This window comes from Pan troglodytes, chromosome 2 (assembly GCF_028858775.2).
Source record: "Pan troglodytes isolate AG18354 chromosome 2, NHGRI_mPanTro3-v2.0_pri, whole genome shotgun sequence".
In the NCBI taxonomy this organism is placed as follows: Eukaryota; Metazoa; Chordata; class Mammalia; order Primates; family Hominidae; genus Pan; species Pan troglodytes.
In genome coordinates this window covers 46,077,761-46,104,700 of record NC_086015.1, presented here as the reverse complement: position 1 = coordinate 46,104,700, position 26,940 = coordinate 46,077,761, and the positions used below count along the sequence as shown (strand labels likewise).

The 26,940-nt window shown below is 43.9% G+C and overlaps 1 protein-coding gene across 12 annotated transcripts in view; it reads right to left on the bottom strand.

Annotated features, from left to right (window-relative positions):
* The window catches only part of TRAK1 (trafficking kinesin protein 1), a 212,177-nt gene that overhangs the window by 137,700 nt on the left and 47,537 nt on the right, over positions 1-26,940 (bottom strand). For 11 of the 12 annotated variants that reach the window (XM_054680574.2, XM_054680575.2, XM_054680577.2 and 8 more), the window contains exon 2: positions 586-882. Coding sequence is in view for 6 of the 12 variants with exons in the window: in XM_063805623.1 (XP_063661693.1) it covers positions 586-630 (45 nt within the window). In the remaining 6 variants the exon portion in view is untranslated. Of the gene's footprint in view, positions 1-585; positions 883-1,318; positions 1,488-26,940 lie in introns of those variants that run through there. The other variant, XM_063805625.1, reaches the window with a different exon arrangement.

The window sequence follows — 26,940 nt, the reverse complement described above, 5'->3', positions numbered from 1 at the left end:
CTTCCTTGGGGAAAATCAAAAAGCAATAGCTCTACTACTAAGTGCCCGCACAGATGTTAGGTGATTACCACCTGGGACACTGAGTTATGTCTGACACAGGTATCTGTAAAAATCCATGTCTGTGCAAATCCTGATGGTGTACAAAGGGCACTCCATGTAGTTTTCTGTTTTTGCATCCCACAATGACAGTGCATGTTATTCCCACTACACCTGTCTTATATCTGAAGAAGCTGAGTGCAAAGAGAGAAGGAAGGGTTCAATACACTGAGTGCCTGTGATGGGCCATGCTTGCTGCTCAGGTTTGGATGTTACCATCTTTAACCTTCATGACAATTTAGTGAAATGCTGTCTACCTCTCAGTCAGGATAGTAGGTCAACAACTGACACAAGTTACGAAATGGTTCACTGGCAGAACAGATTCTGGATTGGAGGTCTCACAATCCGAAAGCTCAGAGTCTTTTGCACTTTGGTGGTTCCTCTCCACATACCTCCCCAAGACCCTCCCATGTGGCTGCATTCCTTCCCTAGTCCTCAGTGACTGAAACCTCCCTCCCTTCCTCCCTGGCAGGGAAAGGGCCCCCATACCAGTAATGGTGCAGGCATCCCGGTACCCTCTGTAGCTGGGAGCATCTTCCACAGCCTCGCTTATGTAGTGTTCCTCAGGGATGCCCAGGCTGCAGGCTAGGACTGCATGGTTGCATGCCTCCGAAGGGGGCACGGAGTTGGCCAAAGTGTCGTCGTGCAGAGCTGTGGCGTCCAGCTTGGCAGGTTTCACGGGGAGGTGCCCACTGCCATTGGGGGCCCCACTGCCAGAGTCTGGGGCAGTTGGGCAGATGGCCCCCGGTAGTTCTGGTGCACCAGCAGGGGCTCCTTACAGGGAATCTATGGGACAATTGAAAGAGAGGGGCACAGTTAGAGTCTATCGATAAACCTGGACAATCTTTAGAAAATGAGGGCCCCGGGATGACGTGCGTTCAGACTGCGAATTCTGAAATGCGTTTCTCTCAAGTCAAGGCATCTCCAATCACATTGCTTAGTTTCAATAAAATAACTGCAGCAAAGCTCCATTCAACTAATCAATATTGACCAAAATGTGGAGCACATGGCTTCATTTGCTTACTGAAACCTGCCTTGAAGCAGCTCTAAGCAAAGAAACACACTGGAGCACAGCTAAAACCTGTATTCCTACAGGATTTATACACACAAAGAGAGGTAACATTTTTATTTGTATATTGAATTACATAAGATATGTTTCTCTTAAACTCTTTCAACCACAATAACTTCTCAACTCTCTAAGAACTTTAAGGTATGCCCCTACCTTAAGCTACAGTGAGAAATTAGGGGACTCCTTTAAGAACCTGATGAAAATGGCTGGACACGGTGACTCACTCCTGTAATCCCAGCACCGTGAGAGGCCGAGGTGGGCGGCTCATTTGAGGTCAGGAGTTCAAGACCAGCCTGGCCAATATGGTGAAACCCCATCTCCACTAAAAATACACAAACAAAAAAAAAATTAGTCAGGTATGGTAGCGGGCACCTGTAATCCCAGTTACTCAGGAGGTTGAGGCAGGAGAATTGCTTGAACCGGGGAGGCAGAGGTTGCAGTGAGCTGAGATCATGCCACTGGGCTCCAGTCTGGGCAACAGAGTGAGACTCATCTCAAAAAAAAAAAAAAGAAAGAAAGAAAAAGAAGAATCTGATGAAAACTACAGACTCACCCTCATTTAAAATCTGACTAGGACGAAAGATAACTTCTGAGAAAAGATGGCATGTGACATAGGCTGCTGAACACTCCACTCTGCGCCAGCAACAGCACACCTACATGCAGGCGATTTCCCACGCATTTCAGGAGTGCCGCTGCCTCACCTCGCAGCGCACCTGCACACACACCACATGTGTACACACAAAATGTCAAACAGGAGCTTAATGAAAAAGGAAACCTACAAAACATTCCTCAGCACAAGAGATCTCAAAGTGTGGTCTGAGAATCCCTGGAGTTTCCTGAGACTAGTTCAGAGGGTCTACAAAGTCAGACACTCTCGCTCTCACTCTTTCATGGATGTACAGTGGAATTTTCCAGAGACTACATTATGTGTGATGATGCCACTGCTCTGAAAGCTAATTAATGGAACTTTCATATCCGTGTGGTTTTACATCTTATGTTTCAATTTCTATTACAATACATATGAATCAACAGAATCATTTAAATAAAAATGCTTTAGGAGGCTCAATAACTTTGAGGCGTCCTGAGACCACACCCACAAAAAAAGTGTGAGAACCACTGCTCTAATAAATGATGCATTATCGTTTGTTTAAAAAACACATACACACAAAAAGAGAAAGTTAATAGACATTTCACCCAACATGGTAGAGTCAGTTCTGAAAGAAAACTACAGCCCTGAATCTGTGACCTTTTTCCCAACAGGTTTATTTACCAAAATACACCAGGAATTCCTATTACAGGCTGAGTATCCCTTAGCTGAAATGCTTGGGAACAGAAGAGTTTCAAATTTTGGATTTTTGACTGGGCACAGTGGCTCACACCTGTAATCCCAGCACTTTGGGAGGCCAAGGCGGGCAGATCACTTGAGGACAGGAGTTTGAGGCCAGCCTGGACAACATGGTGAAACCCCATCTCTGCTAAAAAATATAAAAAGTAGCTGGGCATCGTGGCGCATGCCTGTAAACCCAGCCACTCAGGAGGCTGAGGCAGGAGAATCACTTGAAACTGGGAGGCGGGGCTTGCAGTGAGCCAAGATCACGCCACTGCACTCCAGCCTGGGCAACAGAGCAAGACTCTGCCTCCAAAAGAAAAAAAAATGATTTTTTTTCAGATTTGGGGATATTTGCCTTATACTTACCAAGTGAATGTCCAAAATCCAAAAATCTGAAATCTGAAATGCTCCAATGAGCATTTCCTTTGAGTGTCATGTAAACACTCGAAAAGTTTCAAATTTCAGATTTTCACATTAGACATACTCAGCCTGTATAAATGAACTCAGCCCAGGCAATAAACTTCCTGCCCTCATTAACATGAAAAAATAAATATGAAAATGGGAAGGATGGGTAGGAGAGTCTGTATATCCCTGGTGAGAAAAGAAAGTTAACAAGAGAAGCTTGGAACCTTTAGGAATTTCTGCAAAACAACATGTAGATAAAACTGGATTGGCATAAGGAAAAAAAAAAAAAAAAGAAAACGGGATTGTCACGCCTAGTCAGTGACTCAAATACAGATGAATGGATAAGCTGCCTCACTAGAAAAGCCTATAATCCTCAAGAAGAACCCAGAACATTCTAGACAGCAGAGGGCTGAGCAGGATGAACTAGAAGACCCCCAAGAGTCACCAATGATGGTAGAGGGTCCAGGATGGGAATTCACCGGCTGAAGCCAAGGAAAGCTGGGCACTGCCACAACCCACCCCCAGTGGGGCCCAAGGGGGCTTCTCCATGCTGGGCAAGTTGTGATTCTTGGTCTGGAGACTGACTTGCTGACTAGAATCAGTGCATGAAACTCCATCAAGCTGCACTCTTTACAATTCATACACTATTTTTACACTTTTTTAAAAATATGGAGTCTTACTATGTTACCCAGGTTGGTCTCCTGGGTTTAAGTGATCCTCCTGCCTGAGCCTCCCAAGTAGCTGGGATTACAGGTGCACGCCACCAAGCCCAGCTCTCATATACTTTCTTTGTATGTCTATTTCAATTAAGTGATGAAAAGATTAGTGAATGCAGATACCGAATCTATAAATTAGCTTGAGAAGTCATCCCTAAACCAAGAAGATAAAAAGGCACACTGATGAGAGTTCCAGAAAAAACAAAAAAGTCTTAAGACAAAAAGAGTAAAGTATATAAAAACATTAATTTTAAAATGATTTTCTAGAGATGAAGACTTACACCTTTAAATCAAAAGGTTCTACACCAAGACCCAGACAAAATCAATGAAAAACTAATAATAAACTCTTGGATATAATCTAGTAAAAATTTTAAATTCCAAAGATTTAGATAAAAATCTGACAAACATTAAAAAGGTATCCCCACGTCTCTACATGCCGTACCAGTGGGATAATTCCTCAGAATTTATTTATTTATTTTATTTATTTATTTTTTTAAAGACAGGGTCTCATTCCCATCACCCAGGCTGGAGTGCAGTGGCACAATCACAGCTCACCGCAGCCTTGACCTCCCGGGCTCAGGTGATCCTCCCACCTTAGCCTGTAGCTGAGACTACAGGCGCACACCACCACACCCGGCTAATTTTTGTATTTTTAGTAGAGATGAGGTTTCGCCATGTTGCCCATGCTGGTATGGAACTACTGGACTCAAGTGATCCACCTGCCTTGGCCTCCCAAAGTGCTGGGATTAAAGGTGTGAGCCTCAGCACCCAGCCAGTTCCTCAGAAATTTAAGTGAAAGATAGTCACATAAGACTTCTATACCCAATTAAGCTACTGTTATACACAAAAACAGTTGGCAGATATTTAGAAACTCAAAGACCCTGATGGTCCTGAGGGGCTCCAAGTCTGCTGATGACACCTCATGGGCTCTCACTAACACAGGTCACCATAAAGAACTCAAAAGGTGAGGAAGACATGGTAAAGTAAAACTGGCAGGGAAATTAAACCAGGAACACTTAAAATCAACATGTAAATAATGCACTTCATTCACAGACCTAAAGCAGATAGCCCAAAAGAAAAATGGGCAAAGGATATAAAAATTCCCTCCCCCTGCCAAAACACAACACACATACACACCCAGTTTAAGGAAACTTCACAGCGATTTTAAAAAAACAACAACAAAGATTTAAAAAATATAACGATGCTCAAGTTCACAACTGATTTGGGAAACTTATAGTCTTATGTATTACTGGAGTAAGGCGAGGAGTATACATTTGGAAGAACAGCCTGACAAAATTTACTGTAGCTCTCAGGCTGAAGTATATATAGGTCAAAGATGTATGGCACAGTGAAATGCTACAACCTAACAAGCCACAACAGAGGATCGAGTCATTAATTATGCGACAGCTATCAACAAGTCAACCAAGCCAAGAGGAAGTGTCAGAACAGATATTAATGTATCAACATAGAAAGATGCTGTAGGCAGAAAAACAGTAGATGACGAATGTGGTCTTGAAAAGGTTTTAAAATGCATTAACAAATTGAACCCTCATTCATGCCTTCTTTAACTTGTACTTAGACATATTCTATCTGATCCATACATAGAAGTTGGAAATACTTTCTCCCTTTGCAAAATGCAATTGTTCTTCTGAAAACTAAGACAGTTTCATTTAAATCAATATGATTTTGGTTTTTTGTTTTTTTTTTTTTTAACAAAGGCTCTAATATGTAAAGATTTCTCTGGTTTTTGTTTGTTTGTTTTTTGAGACAGGTTTTGTGCTCTGTCTCCCAGGCTGGAGTGCAGTGGCGCAATCTCGGCTCACTGAAGCCTTGGCCTCCTAGGTTCAAGCAATTCTCCTGCCTCAGTCTCCCAAGTAGCTGAGACTACAGGCATGCACCACCACACTAGGCTAATTTTTGTATTTTTGATAAAGACGGGGTTTCACCATGTTGGCCAGGCTGGTCTCAAACTCCTGGCCTCAAGTGATCCACCCACCTCAGCCTCCCAAAGTGCTGGGATTACAGGCATGAGCTGCCAGGCCTGGCCCTAATATGTGAAGATTTCTTAAAGAGGTTTTACAACCAAGCTTTATATAACTTTTGCTTTCACTACCTATAAAATGAGGGAGATGGCCTAAATCATGATCAATAGCCCTAAATCACTACTGTTTCTCCTCCTAGTATCTATGTTTCCATTTATAGCTGCCAGACACTTAACCCAGAAACATACTGCTACAAAATAAATATTTTAAGTATAAGCACTTCCTGAAAAAAACAAAATTTGGAGACATCAGCAAATGCTCACCTCACTCAAGACTCAAAAGGGAAACACAAGCCACAGTTCTGAAATCCAAAGAACACTTTACATGTACAGCAACTGGCAAAGCTATTCAGAAGCCTGAGAGGCCCCTCTTGAAATGACAAAACTAAGCTTTCACCCAGTAAATTCAAGTGGAAAACAACCAAATTTCTATTCGTAGAAAAACAATTATAAATTATGGCACATCCAAACTACTGAATTCTGTAAAATGTAAGGCACTTATCCATATAAGGCACTTACCTCTGTGTCTAGTACAAATTAGATTCTCAAAATAATTACTGTCATTAACATTATAATTTCCAGATTCTCAGAATCTGGCACCTTTCTTGGTTCTACTATAGTATTCATATGCCAGCATTTCCAAACCTACTTTACTATGGATTCTTTCTCCACATACCTATCTACATGGCATTTGTTTCATGGAGTACATTTTGGGGAATGCCTCTCTATCTCAGACACAAGCTTCATGCATTGTCCATCGACCACCATTTGTCCAGGGCTGATCTCCCCCAGAAAATTGTGAGCTCCTTGAAAGCATGGACCGGTGCTGGCACATATTAGGTACTAAGTAAATGTCTGTAGAATAAATAACAACAAATGAAAGAAGGGGTTTGGTGCAAATAACTCTGAGGATCCCCTGAAGCTTTAAAGCCCAGGTTCTATCATTTATACTGGAATCAAAGGGTCTAAACTCCCAAATTTCACACTGCTAACCTTGAGGACTAACAAAAATCAATGAAAACCACCTGAGGGACTCCTAAGTGTTCCAAGTATGCAGACCACAGCCCATGGGCTCTCTAGGCTGGCTCGAGTTTAACCTTACTTCATTTTCAACACAGACCAATATACATCAAATGTGGCTCACAGTGGCCAGGCCCAGTGGCTCACACCATAATCCTAGCACTTTGGGAGGCCCAGGCGGGTGGATGGCCAGAGCCCAGGAGTTCAAGAGCAGCCTGGGCAACATGGTGGAACCCTAACTCTACAAAAAAATACAAAAAATTGACCAGGATTGGTGGCATGTGTCTGTGGTCCCTGCTACTAGGGAGGTTGAGGTGGGAGGACCACCTGAACCCAGGAAGTTGAGGCTGTAGAGAGCCATGAGTGTGCCACTCCACTCCAGCCTGGGTGACACAGTGAGATCCTATCTCAAAAAAAAGAGTAGTTTAATAGTCAAACATGTAAAATGACCCAGATACAATTCAAGGATCAGGAGACCTCATTTATAGACTACTCAAAAGCTGGTTTGTAAGGCCTCCACCCACTTTCTAGCTTGAAGAATGAGTCACAGCATGTGCCCTCTGGGGACACCCAGGAATTTGTAGGGCAAAGGTGACAATCTTTCCCCAAGGTGCCAGCCTAACTTCACTCTAATGTAAACAGGCATTTCTGAGGTTTCACAGGGGCTCAGGAACAAAGCATCCACTGCCCTGGATGTTCTCTGGCTCCAGCAAACCCTGGCACACCAGGCAAAAGGCTTCTTTCAGGCAGAGGAAACAAACAAGGCTTAAGAAAAGTGAGAGTGGATGGCATGGCCCTGAGAGATGAAAGCGCCTCTGTTTAGTTTACTGAATTCTGCCTAGAGAGCTGCAGGAAGGCAGGATTTTTCTTAGCAGAGGAGTGAGAAATTCTGCAACCAGGTCAATTTTTCAGCAAAAGAGGTGCCAGGAATAGTAGTAGGATAAAGTATACATGGAAGCTGAGCCTGGGGTGGGTGGCCCAGGTCCCCTGCCCCACTCTTCTCAACTCAATGATCAACAATTCCGGCCCCCAGTTTGTCAAGAGTACTTAACGCATGGTTGTTCAACGTTATGCCAGTTTGCTACTGAACTCAAATTTGCTGACAAAATACACGTGTGCAAGTTCCCAATATTTTCTCCCCGCTACCCTCAACCTATGTCATTTTTGTGACTCAGAACCTGAACTAAAACTCAAAGCTGTGTGACACTGAGGAAACTGTGTTATGTCCCTGGGCCTCAGACCCCTCATCTGGACAAGGAAGGGATCGAGCAACCTTCAACACACTGCCTTCCAGCTATACCACTCCAGGAAGTACAAAAGAGGGCAGGTGGAAATGCAGAAGGATTTGTGCACCCTGGTAAGTCCTTCTCCACTCCCTGGTGCAATGATTGTGAAACCATTCTCACCCACACACAGGTAACTTCCAGTAGGAGATCACGAGCAGACAGAGCTGCCCTTTGTAAACAATAAATCACTGATTTTGCAAGGGGTTAAAAAAACAAACAAAAAAAAAAGGAGCTTCCAGCAGGGCGCAGTGGCTCACGCCTGTAATCCTAGCACTTTAGGAGGCCGAGGAGGGCGGATCACCTGAGGTCAGGAGTTTGAGACCAGCCTGACCTACATGGCAAAACCCCATCTCTACTAAAGATACAAAAAAATTGCCAGGCATGGTGGTGAGCACCTGTAGTCCCAGCTACTTGGGAGGTTGAGGCAGGAGAATTGCTTGAACCTGGAAGGCAGAGGTTGCAGTAAGCCGAGACCGCACCATTGTACTCCAGCCTGGGCAAGACAGCAAGACTCTATCTCAAAAAAAAAAAAAAAAAAAAAAAAGAAGGAGCTTCCTTCACGACAAACTCAGAGATTGTAAGGAGAAAATGAGAACCAGAGCACCAGGTTGAAGCCCAAAAGGTGACAAGGAGAAGTTAGTCCTGGGTGATCCGATCCCCTCCATGGCCAGCCAGGTACCTGAGCTTTCAAGGTTTCCTCTTTCTGGGCAGAGGCATCTGATATACCAAGGGATTTTACTCAGCAATTCTAAACAAGCAGGTCCAAGTATGGCAAAAGTTTTCAAAAAGGGACTAATTGTTCTCCGGGATTATGTCAGTGTTCTATTACTACTGTAACAAATTGCCACGAATTGAGTGGCTTGAAATAATAGCCATTTATCAGATCACAGTTCCATATATTGGAAATCCAGCATGCATCTCAACAGGCTCCAATCAAGGTGTCACAGGTGTGAGTCCATTACTGGGGGCTCTGGGAAAGAACTGATATCCACACTTATTCAGGCTGCCGGTCTAATTCAGTTCCTTGTGGTTGTAGGACTGAAGTCCCTGTTTCCTGCTGGCCGTCAGCTGGGCACTAGCCTTTGTTCCTGTGTTCCTTATGCTTTCCATGAGCTCCTGGAGGCTTCTCTCCAGATTTTGCAAGTGGCTCCCACCCACATTCCAGAGCCAATGACAGCATATGGAATCCTTTTCACACTTGGAATTCCATGACTTCCCCTTCTGCCTCATCTTTCTTTCTTTCTTTTTTTTTTTTTTTTTTTTTTGAGATGGAATCTCCCTCTGTCTCCCAGGCTGGAGTGCAGGGGCCTGATCTCGGCTCACTGCAAGCTCCGCCTCCCAGGTTCACACCATTCTCCTGCCTCAGGCTCCCGAGTAGCTGGGACTACAGGCACCCGCCACCACACCCGGCTAATTTTTTGTATTTTTAGTAGAGATGGGGTTTCACTGTGTTAGCCAGGATGGTCTCGATCTCCTGACCTCATGATCTGCCTGCCTCAGCCTCCCAAAGTGCTGGGATTACAGGCATAAGCCACCGCGCCCGGCCTCTGCCTCATCTTTCTAACCTCCTCTTCTGCCTTCCTTTTCTGTTTTTACAGGCTCAAAACATGGTGCCCACTTAGATCATCCAGGACAATCTCCCTATCTTAAGGTCAAGGGATTAATAGTTCTAATTCCATCTGCACGGCACAGTCCCTTTACAGAAGTATCTAGATCCGTGCTTGACTGAATAACTAGTGGGTAGAAATCTTGAGGGGATGAGTTTAGATTTGCCTCCCACAGGGGCCTTTGATTCTGAAGGCATAAACTGTCTCTGGAGCCCCCATGTTACCCCAGCTTAGTGGGAAGGCAAACCAGAGTCACCTCACAGCCATTCAGACCCTTTGCCCCAGAAGGTCAGATTTAGATCTAACATACCAGACAGGCCTGGATTTAGTCCCACCTCAACCATTACCTACTGACAGCAGCCTCTGGCCAGGTTCTGAAATTTCTTTCGTCTACAAAACGTGGTGCCACCACCCACTTGTCAAGCTGCAGAAGAAGTAGACACAACGAAAGTGGGTGGCTGCCAGGCCTGGGATGGTAGGTCTGAAACTGGATAAAAGTCTGAGACGCTCTCTCTCTTCACAGACAATATCATTCTATACTTAGAACACCCCACAGTCTCTGTCCAAAGGCTCCTAGTTCTGACAAATACTCTCAGTAAAGTTTCAGGACACAAAATCAATGTACAAAAATCAGTATCATTTCTATACGCCAATAATGTCCAAGTTGAAAGCCAAATTAAGAACTCAGTCCCATTCACAACAGCCACAAAAAGAACAAAATACCTAGGAATACAGCTAACCAAGGAGGTGAAAGATCTCTACAATGAGAATTATGAAACATTGCTGAAAGAAATCAGAGATGACACAAACAAATGGAAAAACAGTCCAGGCATGGTGGCTCATGCCTGTATCCCAACACTTCGGGAGGCCAAAGTGGGTGGGTCACTTGAGGTCGGGAGTTCAAGGCCAGCCTGGCCAACATGGTGAAACGCTGTCTCTACTAAAAATACAAAAATTAGCTGGGCATGGTGGCACACATCTGTAATCCCAGCTACTTGGGAGGCTGAGGCAAAAGAATTGCTTGAACCCAGGAGGCAGAGGTTGCAGTGAGCCTAGATCATGCCACTGCACTCCAGTGTGGATGACAGAGCAAGACTCTGTCTCGAGGTAAAAAGAAAAAAAGAAACACTTTCCATGCTCATGGATAGGAAGAATCAATATAATTAAAATAACCATACTGCCCAAAGCAATTTACAGATTCAATGTTATTCCTGTAAAACTCCCAATGATATTCTTCACATAATTAGAAAAAAACTATTCTAAAATTCATTTGGAACAACAAAAACAACAAAAAGCCCAAATAGCCAAAGCAATTATAAGCAAAAAGAACAAAGCTAGAAGGATCACACTTACCTGATTTCAAACTATACTACAAGGCTACAGTAACTAAAACAGCATGGTACTGGTACAAAAGCAAACACATAAATCAATGGAACAGGTTACAGAGCCCAGAAGTAAAGCTGCACATCTACAACTATCTGATCTTTCACAAAGCCAACAATAACAAGCAATAGGGAAAGGACTCCCTATTCAATAAATGGTGCTGGGATAACTGGCTATCCATATACAGAAGATTGGAACTAGACCCCTTCCTTCTGCCACATAAAAAAATCAACTCAAGATGGACTAAAGAATAAAATGTAAAAGCTAAAACTATAAAAATTTAAGAAGAAAACCTAGAAAATGCCATTCTAGACATGAGCCCTGGCAAAGATTTCATGACAAAGACTCTAAAACCAATTACAACAAAAAACAAAAATTGATAAGTGGGATCTAATTAAACTAAAGAGCTTCTGCACAGCAAAAGAAACTATCAATAAACAGAGAGCCCACAGAATGGGAGAAAATTTTTGCAAACTATACCTCTGATAAAAGTCTAATATCTGGCCAGGCCTGGTGGCTCTCACCTGTAATCCCAGCACTTTGGGAAGCCGAGGTGGGTGGATCACCTGAGGTCAGGAGTTCGAGACCAGCCTGGCCAACATGGTGAAACCCCATCTCTACTAAAAATACAAAAATTAGCTGGGCCTGGTGGCAAGCACCTGTAAACCCAGCTACTGGGGAGGCTGAGGCAGGAGAATCACATGAACACAGAAGGCAGAGGTTGCCATGAGCCAAGATCGCACCATTGCACTCCAGCCTGAGCAACAAGAGGGAAACTCCATCTCAAAAAAAAAAAAAAAAAAGGTCTAATATCCCAAATCTATGAGGAACTTAAACAAATTTACAAGAAACAAAAACGTTTAAAAATGCGCAAAGGAGGCTGCGTGCAGTCACACGCTTGTAATCCCAGCACTTTGGGAGGCTGAGGCGGGTGGATCACCTGAGGTCAGGAGTTTGAGACCAGCCTAGCCAACATCATGAAACCCCATCTTTACTAAAAATATAAAAAATTAGCTGGGTGTGGTGATGGGCACCTGTAATCCCAGATACTCGGGAGGCTGAGGCAAGAGAATTGCTTGAATCTGGGAGGCAGAGGTGGCAGTGAGTCGAGATCGTGCCACTGCACTCCAGCCTGGGCAACAGAGCAAGACTCTGTCTCAAAAAAATAAAATAAAATAAAATTTTAAAAATTTTAAAAATGGGCAAAGGCCATGAACAGACACTTCTCAAAGGAAGACATACACATGGCCAAAAAGCATATGAAAAAAAAGCTCAACATCACTAATCATCAGAGAAATGCAAAGCAAAACCACAATAAAACACCATCTCACACTAGTCAGAATGGCTATTAAAAAGTCAAAAAGTAATGGATGCTGGTGAGCTTGAGGAGAAAACGGTATGCTTATCCACTGCTGGTAGAAATGTATTATAAATTAGGTCAGCCTCAGTGGAAAGCAGTCTGGAGATTTATCAAAGAATTTAAAATAGAACTACCATTCAACCCAACAATCCCATTACTGGGCATATACCCAAAGGAATAGAAATCATTCTACCATAAACACATATGCACATGTATCTTCATCGCAGCACTCTTCACAATAGCACTTGAGCCCAGGAGTTCAAGACCAGCCTGGGCAACATAGTAATACCTCATTCTTTTTTTTTTTTTTTTTTTTTTTTTTTTTTTTTTTTTTTTGAGACTGAGTCTCACTCTGTCACCCAGGCTGGAGTGCAATGGCGCTATCTCAGCTCCCTGCAACATCCCCTTTCCATGTTCAAGCAATTTTCATACCTCAGCCTCCAGAGTAGCTGGGATTATAGGCGTGAGCCACCACACCCAGCCAGACCTCATCCCTTAATTAAAAATTTTTTTAAATTTTTAAAATAATAATAAACAATAGCAAAGACATGGAATCAACCTAGATGGCTATCAGTGGTGGACTGGTCAAAGAAAATGTGGACATATACCACAGAATGCTACGCAGCCATAAAAAAAGAACAAAATAATGTCCTTTGCAGCAACATGGATGGAGCTGAAGGCCATTATCCAAAGTGATTTAATGCAGGAACAGAAAACCAAATACCACATTTTCTTATTTGTAAGTGGAAGTTAAACACTGAATACACATGGACGCAAAGAAGGGAACAGCAGACACCAGACGATGGGGCCTACTTGAAGGTGGAGCGTAGGAGGAGGGTGGGGATTGAAAAACTACCCATTCCATTAGGTACAGTGCTAATTACCTAGTTGATGAAATTATCTGTACACCAATCCCCTGTGACAGGCCATTTACCCATGTAATAAACCTATACATGTACTACCTGAACCTAAATAAAAGTTGGAAAAAAAAAACAAAACTAGTCTGAGACTTACCCTTGGGATCATAAGCATTTTGCTGCTGAACATTAAATGAAGGCATGTTTTCAACATTTTGTTTCTATCTGAGGAACAATCACCGTAGAAGGCTAGCTAACTTGCAGACAGTCACTTGGAATCAGGGTGGGCACTCCAAGACCTTGTCTCTCATCTGTGGCCAGCTCACTCATGAAGGGCCTTGCTTAAGCTGCAACCAGCCCTACAGTCTCCCTGTTCTCTAGCCAGGGCAATTCTTTTTCTTGCCATTTTACAGCTTCTTTTCTGAGCAAACTGATGCCTGCGTAGAAGGTGATGAGACCAACATGTGCTCTTTTAAAGTGTCGACAGCCCCAGCACTCTTGTAATTGTAAAACAGGCCAGTGGTCTGGCACTATGCTCAGTAATTAACATGCATGACCCTGTTTAAGGCTTACAACCTATAAAGTAATATCAGCACCCACTTTTTACAAGAGAGGAAACACAGAGACTAAACATTGCCTAGGATGCGAGTCTAGCTTTGAATGGATCCAAAGACACTGCTTGCCCTATGATGGCTCTAAGTAACACTGTTCTTAAAGGAGCTCATGGTCCAGTGGAGAATCGGACATTCCATGTGATCCTTGACCACTGACCATTCTCCTACATCTGTCCACTCTCTCTTAAAACAACCCTCTTGTCGTAATAGGGGCAAAGGAACTCAAAGCAAAGACTCGCTGAGACTGCTCAAGTCCATATATGAAATATGCATACTCCAGCTAGGACAATGATGGGGTCTGAACTCCGGGGTCAAGTTGGGTTGGGGGCAGCTGACAGGCAACCATGCAAAGAGGTCTGTTCCTCCCATCTTTCATCTTACCACTCTCCTACCTCATTTGACCTTTCTGGCACGCCCATCAGTCCGGGTCAGCTCCTTAAATAACTGGACAAGTGGCTGCGCAGTGGAAAATATCATGTAAAAGTTGAACAGGTGGGAGATGAGGAGATGAGTTGCAGGTTTACAGCAACAATGCCAGGTGAGCAAAAAAGCAAGGCTGTCAAGAAGCCGTTATCGGCCTCACAGGACCCTCATGCTATACAGCTCACGATGGGCTTTCACATGCCCTAGGCCACAGGTCCTGCCCGTACAATAATCATATGCTAGAGCTTCATAGAATCATCCCCATTTTGTGAGGCAGGGGTTGGGGAAAAGGCTTTGGCAAAGATTAAGTGACTTAATCAAAGTTTATCTCAAATAATTGTAGATGTAGGACTGGGAAGCATTTCTGATCACTGGAAAACTGCAACTACTGCTACACTATGCTGTGAAGGGAAGCAGCATCTTGGAAGAGGGTGTGTGTGACCACCCACAAAATAAGAAAGATTTAGACGAGCCGACAGCAGCAACTACAGTCAGAAAGTCGGAGCAGTGTCAGGGTAACCAAAGGCACAGGAAAGGAGATGACAAAGGGTCAAGGACAACTGCCAGAGCCTCTTGTGAACTCCTGGGAGAGCCCCCAGGGCCTCCTGAACAGCACAAGCCAGAACAGCTAGGGGCCCCAGGCAGCCCCTGTTACAGATTCTGCTCGAATGACTTCAGCGCAGACTTGTATGTGGACTGGGGGCTGCACGTGCATGCTGTCATGAGTGTCTGTCCTCTCTTGCTCTCATTTCATATACACTCAGGCCCACGAACACACAAACACACATACGCACACAGATAAACACAAAATAAATGCCACTTTTAAGACTAAACCTTTCTCTGGCCCTGGAAAAAGTGAATCCCCCCAAATAATAAATCAACGGTCACTCAAAGAAAAATTCCACAACTCAAGGCAACTGGAGAAAAATAACTCTGACCCAATTTAGTTCCAGAATCCAGCCCTCTCTCTTCTCTAAACCTTGTTTAGGACAGAAGCAAACACCCCAACACATGCACTGCCCTCAGTAAACACCTATGAAGTAAAGAGAAATCCATTTAATCGATCCACATCTCATGAATGAAAACTGCTGTCATGTGACCAAATCCCCGTTTCCAAAAATAATTCTGCTGCAACTGAGAGAAAAGAAATCCCAAACCACGCTGCCTTCTGTAAGCTCACGCCTGTCTCCCAAAATGAGGAAGAAAAAGAGAAAAAAAAAAAAAAAAAAGCTGCACACTGACAGCCTTACATAACGGTCTGCATCTCTCCCTGGCTGATGGCAGCAGATTTATAAAATGCCATAAATAGCTCCCTCTCCTGCCACAGGAAACCAGGCTAAGAGGCTGAGCTGCAGAGCCTGCGTACAGCCGGCCTCCTCTTTCATTTACAATGGAACCTTTACGAGCAGAGCTTTCCGGCACAAAGCAAGTTCAGTGAGACCAGCTGGCCCAGGTCCAGTGAAGATGCACCACCTGAAAGACCCAAAAAGCTGAGTCAGACATTCAAAACTTGGCTGGCGACTCCCGAGAGAGACAGCACTCCCAGGCCAGTGTAGGAATGGTGACCACAGGACATTGCTCTGCAAAGGGGCTTCTCCAGCAAACCAGGCCAACGGGCTTGCTGTTTTGGGTACATAGTGGCCTCCGGACGCTTAATACTGCCAGCCAAGGGGCACGACGCCAGCCTGACAGGCAGCTGGCAGGATGGAGGCAGTTCTCAGAGAGGCATCCCAGCAGGATATTACATGCCTCACTGTAACATCCAATCAGAAAATCAGAACCTGAAGCAGGGTTCTCTCCACATTCTCAGGACACCAGGAGGAATTCTGGAGGCTGGCCAAAGCCAGGAAGGGTGGTAGGAGTGGTAACCTCATCCCAAATCCCTGTTGGAAATCTGAGACTCCAGGCTGAAAAACTATTGCTTTGAAGAGGAAAACTTTGCCTGAGAAGGGTTAGATGTCCCGAAGCAGGATGGCCTGCAGCCCACATTGCATGTGTCATCACTCTGAATGGCAGGGGGTCTCTGGGGGAGAGAGAAAAGGGGGAGAGAGAGTGGGTATCTTTTTTTTTTTTTTTTTTTTTTGAGACAGACTTTCGCTTGTCATCCAGACTAGAGTGCAATAGTGCGATCTCAGCTCACTGCAACCTCCATTTCCCAGGATCAAGCAATTCTCCTGCCTCAGCCTCCCAAGTAGCTGGGATTACAGGCACCCACCACCAAAACCAGCTAATTTTTGTATTTTTAGTAGAGACGGGGTTTCACCATGTTGGCCAGGCTGGTCTCAAACTCTTGCTCTTGGGTGATCAGCCCACCTCAGCCTCCCAAAGTGCTGGGATTACAGACATGAGCCACCACGCCCTACCAAGAGTGGGTATCTATGGGAAGGCAAGCACATGGGGCCTCATGCCTCCCAGTGAACAGGCCTGGATTAGGAATGAACCTTATCCAGCCAAAAACAGCGGCTGCCAAGCTGTCACAGCCTAGGATAAAGTTAACAAAATAACTAGAGTGAGAAAGAGGTCCAGGAATATGGGACATGGGTAGGAGAGGAAGAGAACAGTTCTGTTTGTGATTCCTCCTTAGGTCCTGGCTTTCACTGCACTCACTCCCTAGGAGGAACTTGACTTTTAAAAAATCATGACTCCAACAAGGAAAAGAGCAATATTGGCTGCCACTTACTGCAAAGTGACTGTGTGCTTAGCCAGGCCTGGGTGCATTACCCCAAGGAGTTATTTGTCCAAAAACTCACAGCAGCCCATGAGGCCCACAACATCACCCTCCTCAAGTCACCAATGGGGAAACTAGGGCCGGAGGTAACTTGCCCACAGCCCTAAGAACCAACAGGTGAAGCTGGTGTTGAACCCAAGGCTGTTTATTACAATAGCTCCTGGCAAACATGCTAATAAATGCATAATATAAACATCAATGTACTTCACTGTATTCTTATTTCACCACTTACAGATTTAAAATTTATCAGAACAAACAGTTGGGACATAAAAAGAACCAGCAGGTACAAGCTACTGTGCCACACCTTCTGTATCTTTATTAAAGACAATTCAGTGCTGGGCATGGTGACTCATGCCTGTAATCTCAACACTTTGGAAGACCAAGGCAGGAGGATTGCTTGAGCCCAGGAGTTGGAGACCAGCCTGGGCAACATAGTGAGGCCTCGTCTCTACAAAAAATAAACAAAATTAGCCAGATACAGCGGTGCGCACCTGTGGTCCCAGCTACTTGAGAGGCTGAGATGGGAGTATTGCTTTAGCCCAGGAGTTCAAGGCTGCCGTGAGCCATGATGGCGCCACCACACTCCTGCCTGGGTGACAGAGTAAGATCCTGTCTCAAAACAACAGCAACAACAATAAAATTCAGTAATAAAAGTTTTCAGGAAAAAAATGTCACTAGTGATCAAAGAAATGAAAAATAAAACAAGTATGAGATACTATCATGTTATCTGTCAAATTGGCATTAATTATATTAATTATAAATAATTATTTATATTATTTTATATTTATATATTATTTTATAATTATATTATAATATAATTAATTATAATTATTATTCATAATTATTATAATTAATTACAATAATTATTATTATTCATAATTATTATAATAATTATTGCTGCTGACAAGGGTGCAGGTAACAAGCTCACTCACACCCAGGAACATGAATCAAAAGCAATTCCAGGCTGGGCACAGTGGATTAAACCTGTAATCCCGGCCTTTGTGGGGCCAAGGCGGGCAGATCACCTGAGGTCCGGAGTTTGAGACCAGCCTGGCCAACATGGTGAAACCCTGTCTCTACTAAAAATGCAAAAATTAGCCAGGTGTGGTGGCGGGCACCTGTAATCCCAGCTACTGGGGAGGCTGAGGCTGGAGAATCGCTTGAACCCGGGAGGCAGCAGTTGCAGTGAGGGGAGACTGTGCCACTGCACTCCAGCCTGGGTGACAGAACAAAATTCTGTCTCAAAAAAAAAAGCAATTCCACTTCTTCAGTTATTTTCTAAGAAAAATCATAACTGCATACAAAGATGTAACTTTTCTCAGCAGTTATATAACTGTTAAAAATTGGAAAATGAAAACGTCTAATAATACTGATTTTGATTAAATAAGGCATGGTCCTCCCATATATCATGTCTGCACATTTTTCACCACAACGCCATTTCCAGTAACACTGCAGAGAATCACATGGTGGCCAAGAAAAGACGCTCTAGAGATAGATTAAGTGGGAAAATGGCAGGTCACAAAACAAAGTACAGAATATAGTATCCCTATTTAAATAAAAGTGAGACATGTAAAAATATAATTAAAGAATATTTCCAATAGAATTTCATCTTCACAGGCAGCCCATCCCCACCCAGAGAAATACATCCAACAGTCCTCAGTTACCTCCTTATTAGGTACTTGTCTGACCTCCAACATGACAAACCCAGCCCTCCCCTGTTGACAGCTAAGTGAGCTTAGCACCACTGCACCATCCGACCCACCCATAACTTTTCTTTTCTTTTTTTTTTTTTTTTTTGAGACAGGGTCTTGCTGTGTCACCCAGGCTGGAGTACAGTGACACAAGCAAGTCTCACTGCAGCCTTGACCTCCCGGGCTAAAGCAATCCTCCCACCTCTAGCTGAGACTACAGGCATGCACCACCACGCCCAGCTAATTGTGTGTGTGTGTGTGTATATACACAGTCAGGGTCTCACTATGTTGTTCAAACTCCTGTGCTCAAGTAATGCACCCACCTCAGCTTCCAAAGTGCTGGGATTACAGGCATGAGTCACCATGCCTAGCCTCCACAACTTTTAAACAGCCTGACATGAGCACATTTCCTAACCATGACTACACAGACACAAATGCATTTCCTAAAGCACTTCCACTATAAGTTCAAATCCTGTAGGGACAGAAAGACACAGTCAGAATAGGTCACTGTATGATGTTGGCCAAGTTAAAATCAGTTAACCCCTACAACCCTCAGTTTTCTCATCTATAAAATGGGAAGCTGTTACAAGGATTAAATGAGCTAATACAATAATGTAAAGAAAAATGCACTCTAAGCATACAGTTAATGTTCAATAAATGACTGCTCTACAGTTACCACTGAGGTAATTTCCCATAAGTAGTAAGGGTTAACTTGTTGGCGAAATGGAGACCCTATTTCAATAGGTATTGTCCTACAAACAGACTATGTGCAAATTTCAAGTAGAGACAAATTATATTTCATTCCTTAAAGACTCACTTCTACCTGTTTTAGTTCACTGTTGTGTCCTCAGTGCCTGGAACATGGTAAAACTCAAAGAGTGCAAAATGAACTTAATGATTCACTCTTTATGCCCAAGGCACTGAAAATAACCAACCCAACTCTTTTCTCTTAACTACAGCTAATGGACCACATGCAGTGGCATGCCTGTAATCACAGTGCTTCGGGAGGCCAAGGCGGAAGGATCATTTAAGGCCAAAAGTTCGAGACCAGCCTGGGCAACATAGTGAAACTCAGTCTCTACAAAAGATTAAAAAAGAAAAAAAGTTAGCTGGACATGGTGGCACGCCTGTAGTCCCAGCTACTTGAGAGGCTAAAGTAGAAGGATTGCTTGAGCCTAGGAGTTCAAGGCTGCAGTGAGCTATGATCACACCACTGCTGCTCTCCAGCCTGGGTGGCAGAGTAAGATCCTGTTTCTTCTTTTTTTTTTTTTTTAGACAGAGTCTCGCTCTCTCGCCCATGCTGGAGTGCAGTGATATGATCTTGGCTCACTGCAACCTCCGCCTCCCAGGTTCAAGGGATCTTCCGCCTCAGTCTCCCATTACAGGCACCCACCATCACGCCCGGCTAATTTTTGTACTTTTGTAGAGACGGAGTTTCACCATGTTGGCAAGGCTGGTCTCGAACTCCTGACCTCAGATGATCTGCCCGCCTCAGCCTCTCAAAGTGCTGGGATTACAGGAGTGACCCACTGCGCCTGGCCATAAGATCCTGCTTCTAAATAAATAAATACATTTTTTGAAAATTCACATGGAAAAAGCTGATTGCCAAAAAAGAAAAAAAAACTAACTACGTGATAGGCCAATTACAAACATATCAATATCAACCTATAAAGCACAATAGATATTCACTGAACCAACTGTCGCATTAGGAAATGAGAAGAAAGTGTGTGAGGGGCTTCCTGACTAACACTACAGAATGACAGTCCACCAGGATCACATCGCCGTCAACTTCTGAAATTAATCTGCAAAACTTACAAAGCCTGAAAAACAAACAAAAAAAAACTCATCTAAGCACTAAAGGGGAACTGGAAGTTTTTGTTTTAAGGCATGTATTTTGAAAAGTTTCATTTCTATTTCCATATTAGCTTCTCAGTGTGCACTGAACTACAGTGAAATCACAGCCTTGTGTTTTTGAAAACAGATTCTGCAGCTATGGAAACTGAATCTGTCACTATATTTTGACTTCACTGTAGGATCGAGTGAGAAGAAACATCGCAGCCTGGACACAGCCACTTAGCTACATATCTTGTTCTTTTTAATAAAAAATGTGCTTAACCATAATTGACAAAGTCCTTAAATACCTAATTTTCAGAAAAAAACTGTACCACATAAAAGTTCCTTCAGTTAACAATTCCTTCAGGCTCGTGTGAAAAAGTACTTGATTTTATTAATTCTAAATAATCTCTAGAGAGGCAAGGGGGTTTTGCTTGGTCCACAATTAAAAGTCAGATTCTAGACTTAAATCAACTTGAGTACAAAGAAGAAATTCTCTACGAAGCACTAACACACACATCTGGGAAACGACAGCTCAAATTTTATCAGCCACTTTTGATAAGTAATCCAAAGCAGACCTCAAGATTACTCAAGAAGTAGCACAAATAATTAGGAATGTGTGGTATTGAGGGAAGAAGCCAAGAGCCTCTGTATAAGAATCCCCCGGGAAACAGTGAGGTCAAGGACCAAAGACACAGAGGGGCTAAAATGAGCACATCATCCCTCCCCCCAGCCCCTGAAAAAGGCACCCCATTAGCCTTTCTCATTGAAATTAACAGGGCCGTTACTAGGAAACGGGTCCAAACAGTCATGTACACACCAAGTGAATAAACAGTGACAGCTGGGCCTTCAGTGACCATGTCATGGGATGGCAAGATGGCCTTAGAGTGAGTGGGCTGTGATAAGCCAATGCATAAAAGTAATAGCAAGATAGGAAATGAAAACAGGAAACACACAGGCTACGAACTGCATGCATGGTAGGCAGGGAGGACTGAGCCGTGCCTAAGCTAAGGAATACTAGCTCCTCACTGGTCCTTGCTGGGCGCTACTTCCAGAAGCACCAACGGCGGGAGGTCCCACTTCTGCACAGCTCATGACCTTGCTGCTTGGGGTGGGGGTGGGGGTCGATGTCCACACCCAGCCTTCCCACGCTGGGCGCTCTCTCTCTCTCTCTCCATGACCATCCCATTTCAGAGCAAGTGAATCCCTCCATGAACTTAGGGGTTCTAACACACTTCAGAGCTTCCCCTTCACAACTAAAACTTTCTTTTTTTTGAGACAGAGTCTCACTCTATTGCCTAGGCTGGAGTGCAGTGGCACAATCTCAGCTCACTGTAACCTTCGCCTCCAAAAATCAAGAGATTCTCGTGCCTCAGCCTCCCAAATAGCTGGGGCTACAGGTGTGCGCCACCATGCCTGGCTAATCTTTGGAATTTTAGCAGAGACCGGGTTTTGCCATGTTGGCCAGGCCAGTCTTGAACTCCTGGCCTCAAGCGATTTGCCTGCCTCAGCCTCCCAAAATGCTGGGATCACAGGCGTGAGCCACTGGACCCAGCCTCCTCAACTAAAACTTTAATAGGGGTTTGTTCTGTTGGAAGGGTAGAAAAGGCATTTTTGGCACAAGGAATAAGAAAACCCTTTAAAAGCTCAACATGGAGTTAGGATTCAAGAGATAGCCAGGTGTGGTGGCTCAAGCCTATAATCCCAGCACTTTGGGAGGTTGAGGCGAGTGGATCACTTGAGCCCAGGAGTTGGAGACCAGCCTGGGAAACATAGTGGAACACCATTTCTATAAAAAAATTAAAAATGAGACGGGTGTGGTGGCACATGCCTATAGTCCCAGATACTTGGGAGGCTGAGGTGAGAGGATAGCTTGAGCCCAGGAGGTCGAGGCTGCAGTGAGTCATGATGGCACTACCGCACTCCAGCCTGCGCAACAAAATGAGACCCTGTTTCTTAAAAAATAAATAAAACTATTCCAGTACTTCCACAATTCTGTGGCCCAATTATGTTGGGTAAAGGCTATTCGGTTTGATATTGTCTGATTAATATCAAACTGAATAGCCTTTACACAACATAATCACAGGCTGAGCACCCCAAATCTGAAAATTCAAAACCCAAAATGCTCCAAAATCCAAAACTTTTGAGCACTGGCATGGTGTTGAAAGGAAATACTCATTGAAGTATTTTGGATTTCAGAATTTCAAACTTGGGATGGTCAATCAGCAAAGTATAATGCAAATATTCTAAATTCCAAAAGAATCTGAAATCTAAAACACTTCTGGTTCCAAGCATTTTGGCAAAGGGATACTCAATCCGTATTTTTATTTATCTTATTTTATTTATTTATTTGAGATGGGAGTCTCGCTCTGTGGCCCAGGACGGAGTGCGGTGGCACGATCTTGGCTCACTGCAACCTCCACCTTCCAGGTTCAAACAGTTCTCGTGCCTCAGAATCCCGAGTAGCTGGGGTTACAGGTGTGTGCATCCATGCCCAGCTAATTTTTTTTTTTTTTTTTTTTTTTTGAGACAGAGTCTTGCTCTGTCACCCAGGCTGGAGTGCAGTGGCGTGACCTCAGCTCACTGCAAGCTCCGCCTCCCGGATTCACACCATTCTCCTGCCTCAGCCTCCCGCCATTCTCCTGCCTCAACCTCCCGCGTAGCTAGGACTATAGGCACCTGACACCACGCCTGGCTAATTTTTTGTTATTTTTAGTAGAGACGGGGTTTCACCGTGTCAGCCAGGATGGTCTTGATCTCCTGACCTCGTGATCTGCCCGCCTCGGCCTCCCAAAGTGCTGGGATTACAGGTGTGAGCCACCATGCCCGGCCTGTATTTTTTTTTTTAAGTATAGCTACTTAACCCACTAAAAATATACCCTTTCTATTCTATGGTAAAATTAATTCACAAATCATTATGAGAAAAGCTTTTCATTTCAGGAAGTCTAGCACAAATATTTTAACTTCAGTATTTTAGGAAATATGCTATAGTCTGCTTAAAGTATTTATTATGTACTTGTATTTCCATAATGAGTTCATAATGAAGCAACATTCATTCTATGCTATTAGTCTAGGATCACATGGTAGCTTCCTAGATTCTAGGTGATAATATTTTAGAGTTCTTAGAAATTACATTTGGGTAACTCAGACAGCAAGTTCAAAAATTTATTTTATTTCTTAATCTTCCAACATTAACATAAGACTGTAAGAGAATTCTTTTTAAAAGTTTTTTTTTAAATTCATATCCCTCTATTTATTTATTCATTTGAGACCGGGTTATAAGACTGGCTAATTTTTGTATTTTTGGTAGAGACAGGGTCTTGCTATGTTGCCCAGGCTGGTCTCAAACCCCTGGGCTCAAGGGATCCACCCACCTAGGCTTGAAATGTGCTGGGATTACAGGCTTGAGCCACAGCGCCCGCCCGGCTGCGAGCATTCGCATTTTTGTGATGTATCATTACCACCCAATACAGAAGGCATTTGTGATCTCCCTCAGGTCAGAGAGTAATAAGGGCTGGGCATGTAAAATGCGTTCCCTCCCATCTCTAGTGCTCTGAAAGGGATGACTGGGCCTCTCTCTCACGTGGATATAATTTCCACATGGCCACCAGGGCTTCTCACATGCTGGCTGGATCCCAAGAAGGGGTGTTCAAAGTATGAGACAGAAATTACAGATCTCTTTAGACTCAATTTTAAAAGTTACACAGTGTCACTTCTACCGCAAACTATTATTGGTCAAAATACATCACCAGGCCAACCCAGATTCAAGGGGAAAGGTTACAGACTCTACATCTGGATGGGAGTATGGTAAGAATTTTCAGCCCACCACAGGGCCAGAGAGCAGACAATAAGGCACAGCTGGGCTGCCCCGGCACATATGCTCTTTTTCACTGTGTGGCTCCCGCCACTTTTTTTTTTTTTTTTTTTTTTTTTTTTTTTTTTTTTGGAGACAGAGTCTCACTCTGTCACCAAGGCTGGAGTGCAGTGGCACAATCTCAGCTCACTGCAACCTCTGTCTCCCAGGCTCAAGCAATCATCCCACCTCAGCCTCCCAAGGAGACGGGGCTACAGGCGTGTCCCACCAGGCCTAGCTAGTTTTTGTAATTTTTGTAGAGACAGGGTTTTGCCGTGTTGTCTAGGCTGGTCTCAAACTCCTGATCTCAACTGATTTGCCCGCCTCAGCCTCCCAAAGTGCTGGGATTACAGGCACAAGCCACCACCCCCAGCCCCACCTTTACAAAAGAGCAAGAACTGCATCACAAAGGCATTCCTGGTTGGGCGGGGGCAGTGGGGAACGTACTGACAGACAAAACCTGGATGCTCCTTCAGCTATGGCTTAGGGCAGGGTTTGGCAAACTCTTCCCACGAAGCGGAAAATAATAACTATTTCAGGCTTTGAGGGCAATACAGTCTCCGTTGCAATTCCGCAGTTGTAGCTGGAAGGCAGTCAGAAAATATGGAAATGAATGGGTGTGGCTGTATTCCAATAAAACTTTATTTATAACAGCAGGAGGCGGGATGGATTTGACCCATGGTCTGTGAGAATAAGCACTGGATTTGGTACTGGAAAACCAGGCCTGGAATTCTGACTTTACTACTCACTACCAGTGTGACCTTGTTTGAGTTTCTTAAAATTTCTGAAGCGCGTCCTCCATCTCTCAAAAACAGGGATAATGTCATCCATCTCCTAAGGTGGTTCTGGGGAGTGAGGTAATACAGGTGAAAGTGCAGTGCACATCCCCTCATAAGACAAACACGCCTTCACTGCAGTGCAGAGCCTGGAAAACAGCCCAAGGGGCTGTAGGGAAGTCCCACCAGGCAGGACACAAGGGAGTGTCAGGCACTGTTTTCCAACAAAGTGAAGACTTCACTGATAAGAATTATATTAGGCGGCAGCAGCCTAAATAGTCTTTGTTAAAGACCTATCCTTGTTTTGCTTTTTCTCAACAGCATAATACTTTGTTTTAAGGCATACAGATAGCACTGACACAACCTATTTCACAAACCATATTTCACACAGAGTAGCATGCATGGTCAGTGAAAAGGAAAATAAAAACCACCAACATGAAGAAGCCTCAGAGGTGCCAGGACTCAAATACAAAGTTTTTCAGAGGCGTAGCAGTATAGTCATGCTGTATTTAAGCTGGTTTTGTAGATTCTGAAATGTTAAAAAATAGTCTCCAAGACAAGCATATTTTTTAATGCTAAAAGTATAACTGGAATTATTAAACATGTGAATGCAAACTTGATTTTTTTTTAAATTGGCCCTAGTAGGAAAAAAAATATTCAAAATTAAGATCTATCCTTAGCCAAAGGAATCAAAAGCACTGAAGCATTTTGTTTGCACCTCCGCTAATACGGCACCCCTTTATAATACCAGTAGTTCACCAAGAGATTGAGATATTCACAAGAGTAACAGGCAGCACTGTACTCCTGGCTTTTGGAAAATTCCACTTCATCCACAGGAAAGTGGACATGTTAGAAGGTGAGTGACTTGTCCATTGTCAAAATCTTGTCTGCTGTAGGATTCCTGCCACACATATGTGCAGGATCTCTCTCAGCTATGACTCTTCTTGCAATTTCAATGTCCCCTTCTCCCAAATGGGCAGCCTTAGCCAGAAGCAGCTGTCCCAGAGCCTCCACCCGAGACAGCTGCATTCTGGAGGGATGGCGTCAGCAATAGCCTAGAAGGGCGTGGTTTCCCTCCTGAGCCCCAGAGTGAGTGCCAATGGCTGTCATCATTTGAATTGAATATCCGTTTCCAAAATAACCTGGACCATTTCCAAGGCAAAGTACTACTGAATAAAGCTCAAATCCATGCAGATGGGTAGATGGATGGGCTTGTTGCTCCTGATTCATTAGTTAATAAACTGGTATATATTGTTGGTGTTCTGATTCATAAATTAGATGGGAAAGAAGTGAGATGACTTAGCATAACACAAGCCAAAGTGAACATTCCCAAATTTTCTTGTATTTGTACTTGCACGGAATGGAATTCTCACATGATGGCTGGGATTTCTATATTAAGTGTCTCAGGCCAATCTTCTACTAAATAAAGTTCAAGTGGCACTGGGTTCACATGATATTCAGAGCTCTGTAGCAGCTGATTGTTTTCCCCGTATCTCCTGCTTTGGAACTTCAGCTTCAAAGTAGCTCCTTGCCTGCTTTTGCCATGGCCAGGGTCCACTCTGTATCCAGGAGGTGTAAATATGATGAGCTATGAAAAGGCTGACAGACAACAGGGCTGCCTCCCTGGCACTGTGTGTGTGTGTGTGGGTGGGTGGGTGTGCGTGGGGGAGGTGTGCGTGGGGGAGGTGTGCATGGGGGGGTGCGTGTGTGGGTGGGTGTGTGCGTGCACGCATGCACAGATGTAGACACACACCCATCACTTGAAAACTTAAGGTCAATGGTTACGTAAGATGTTAACATTAGAGGAAGCTGGGTCAAGGGTGTATGGGAACTCTGCACACTTTTTGTAACT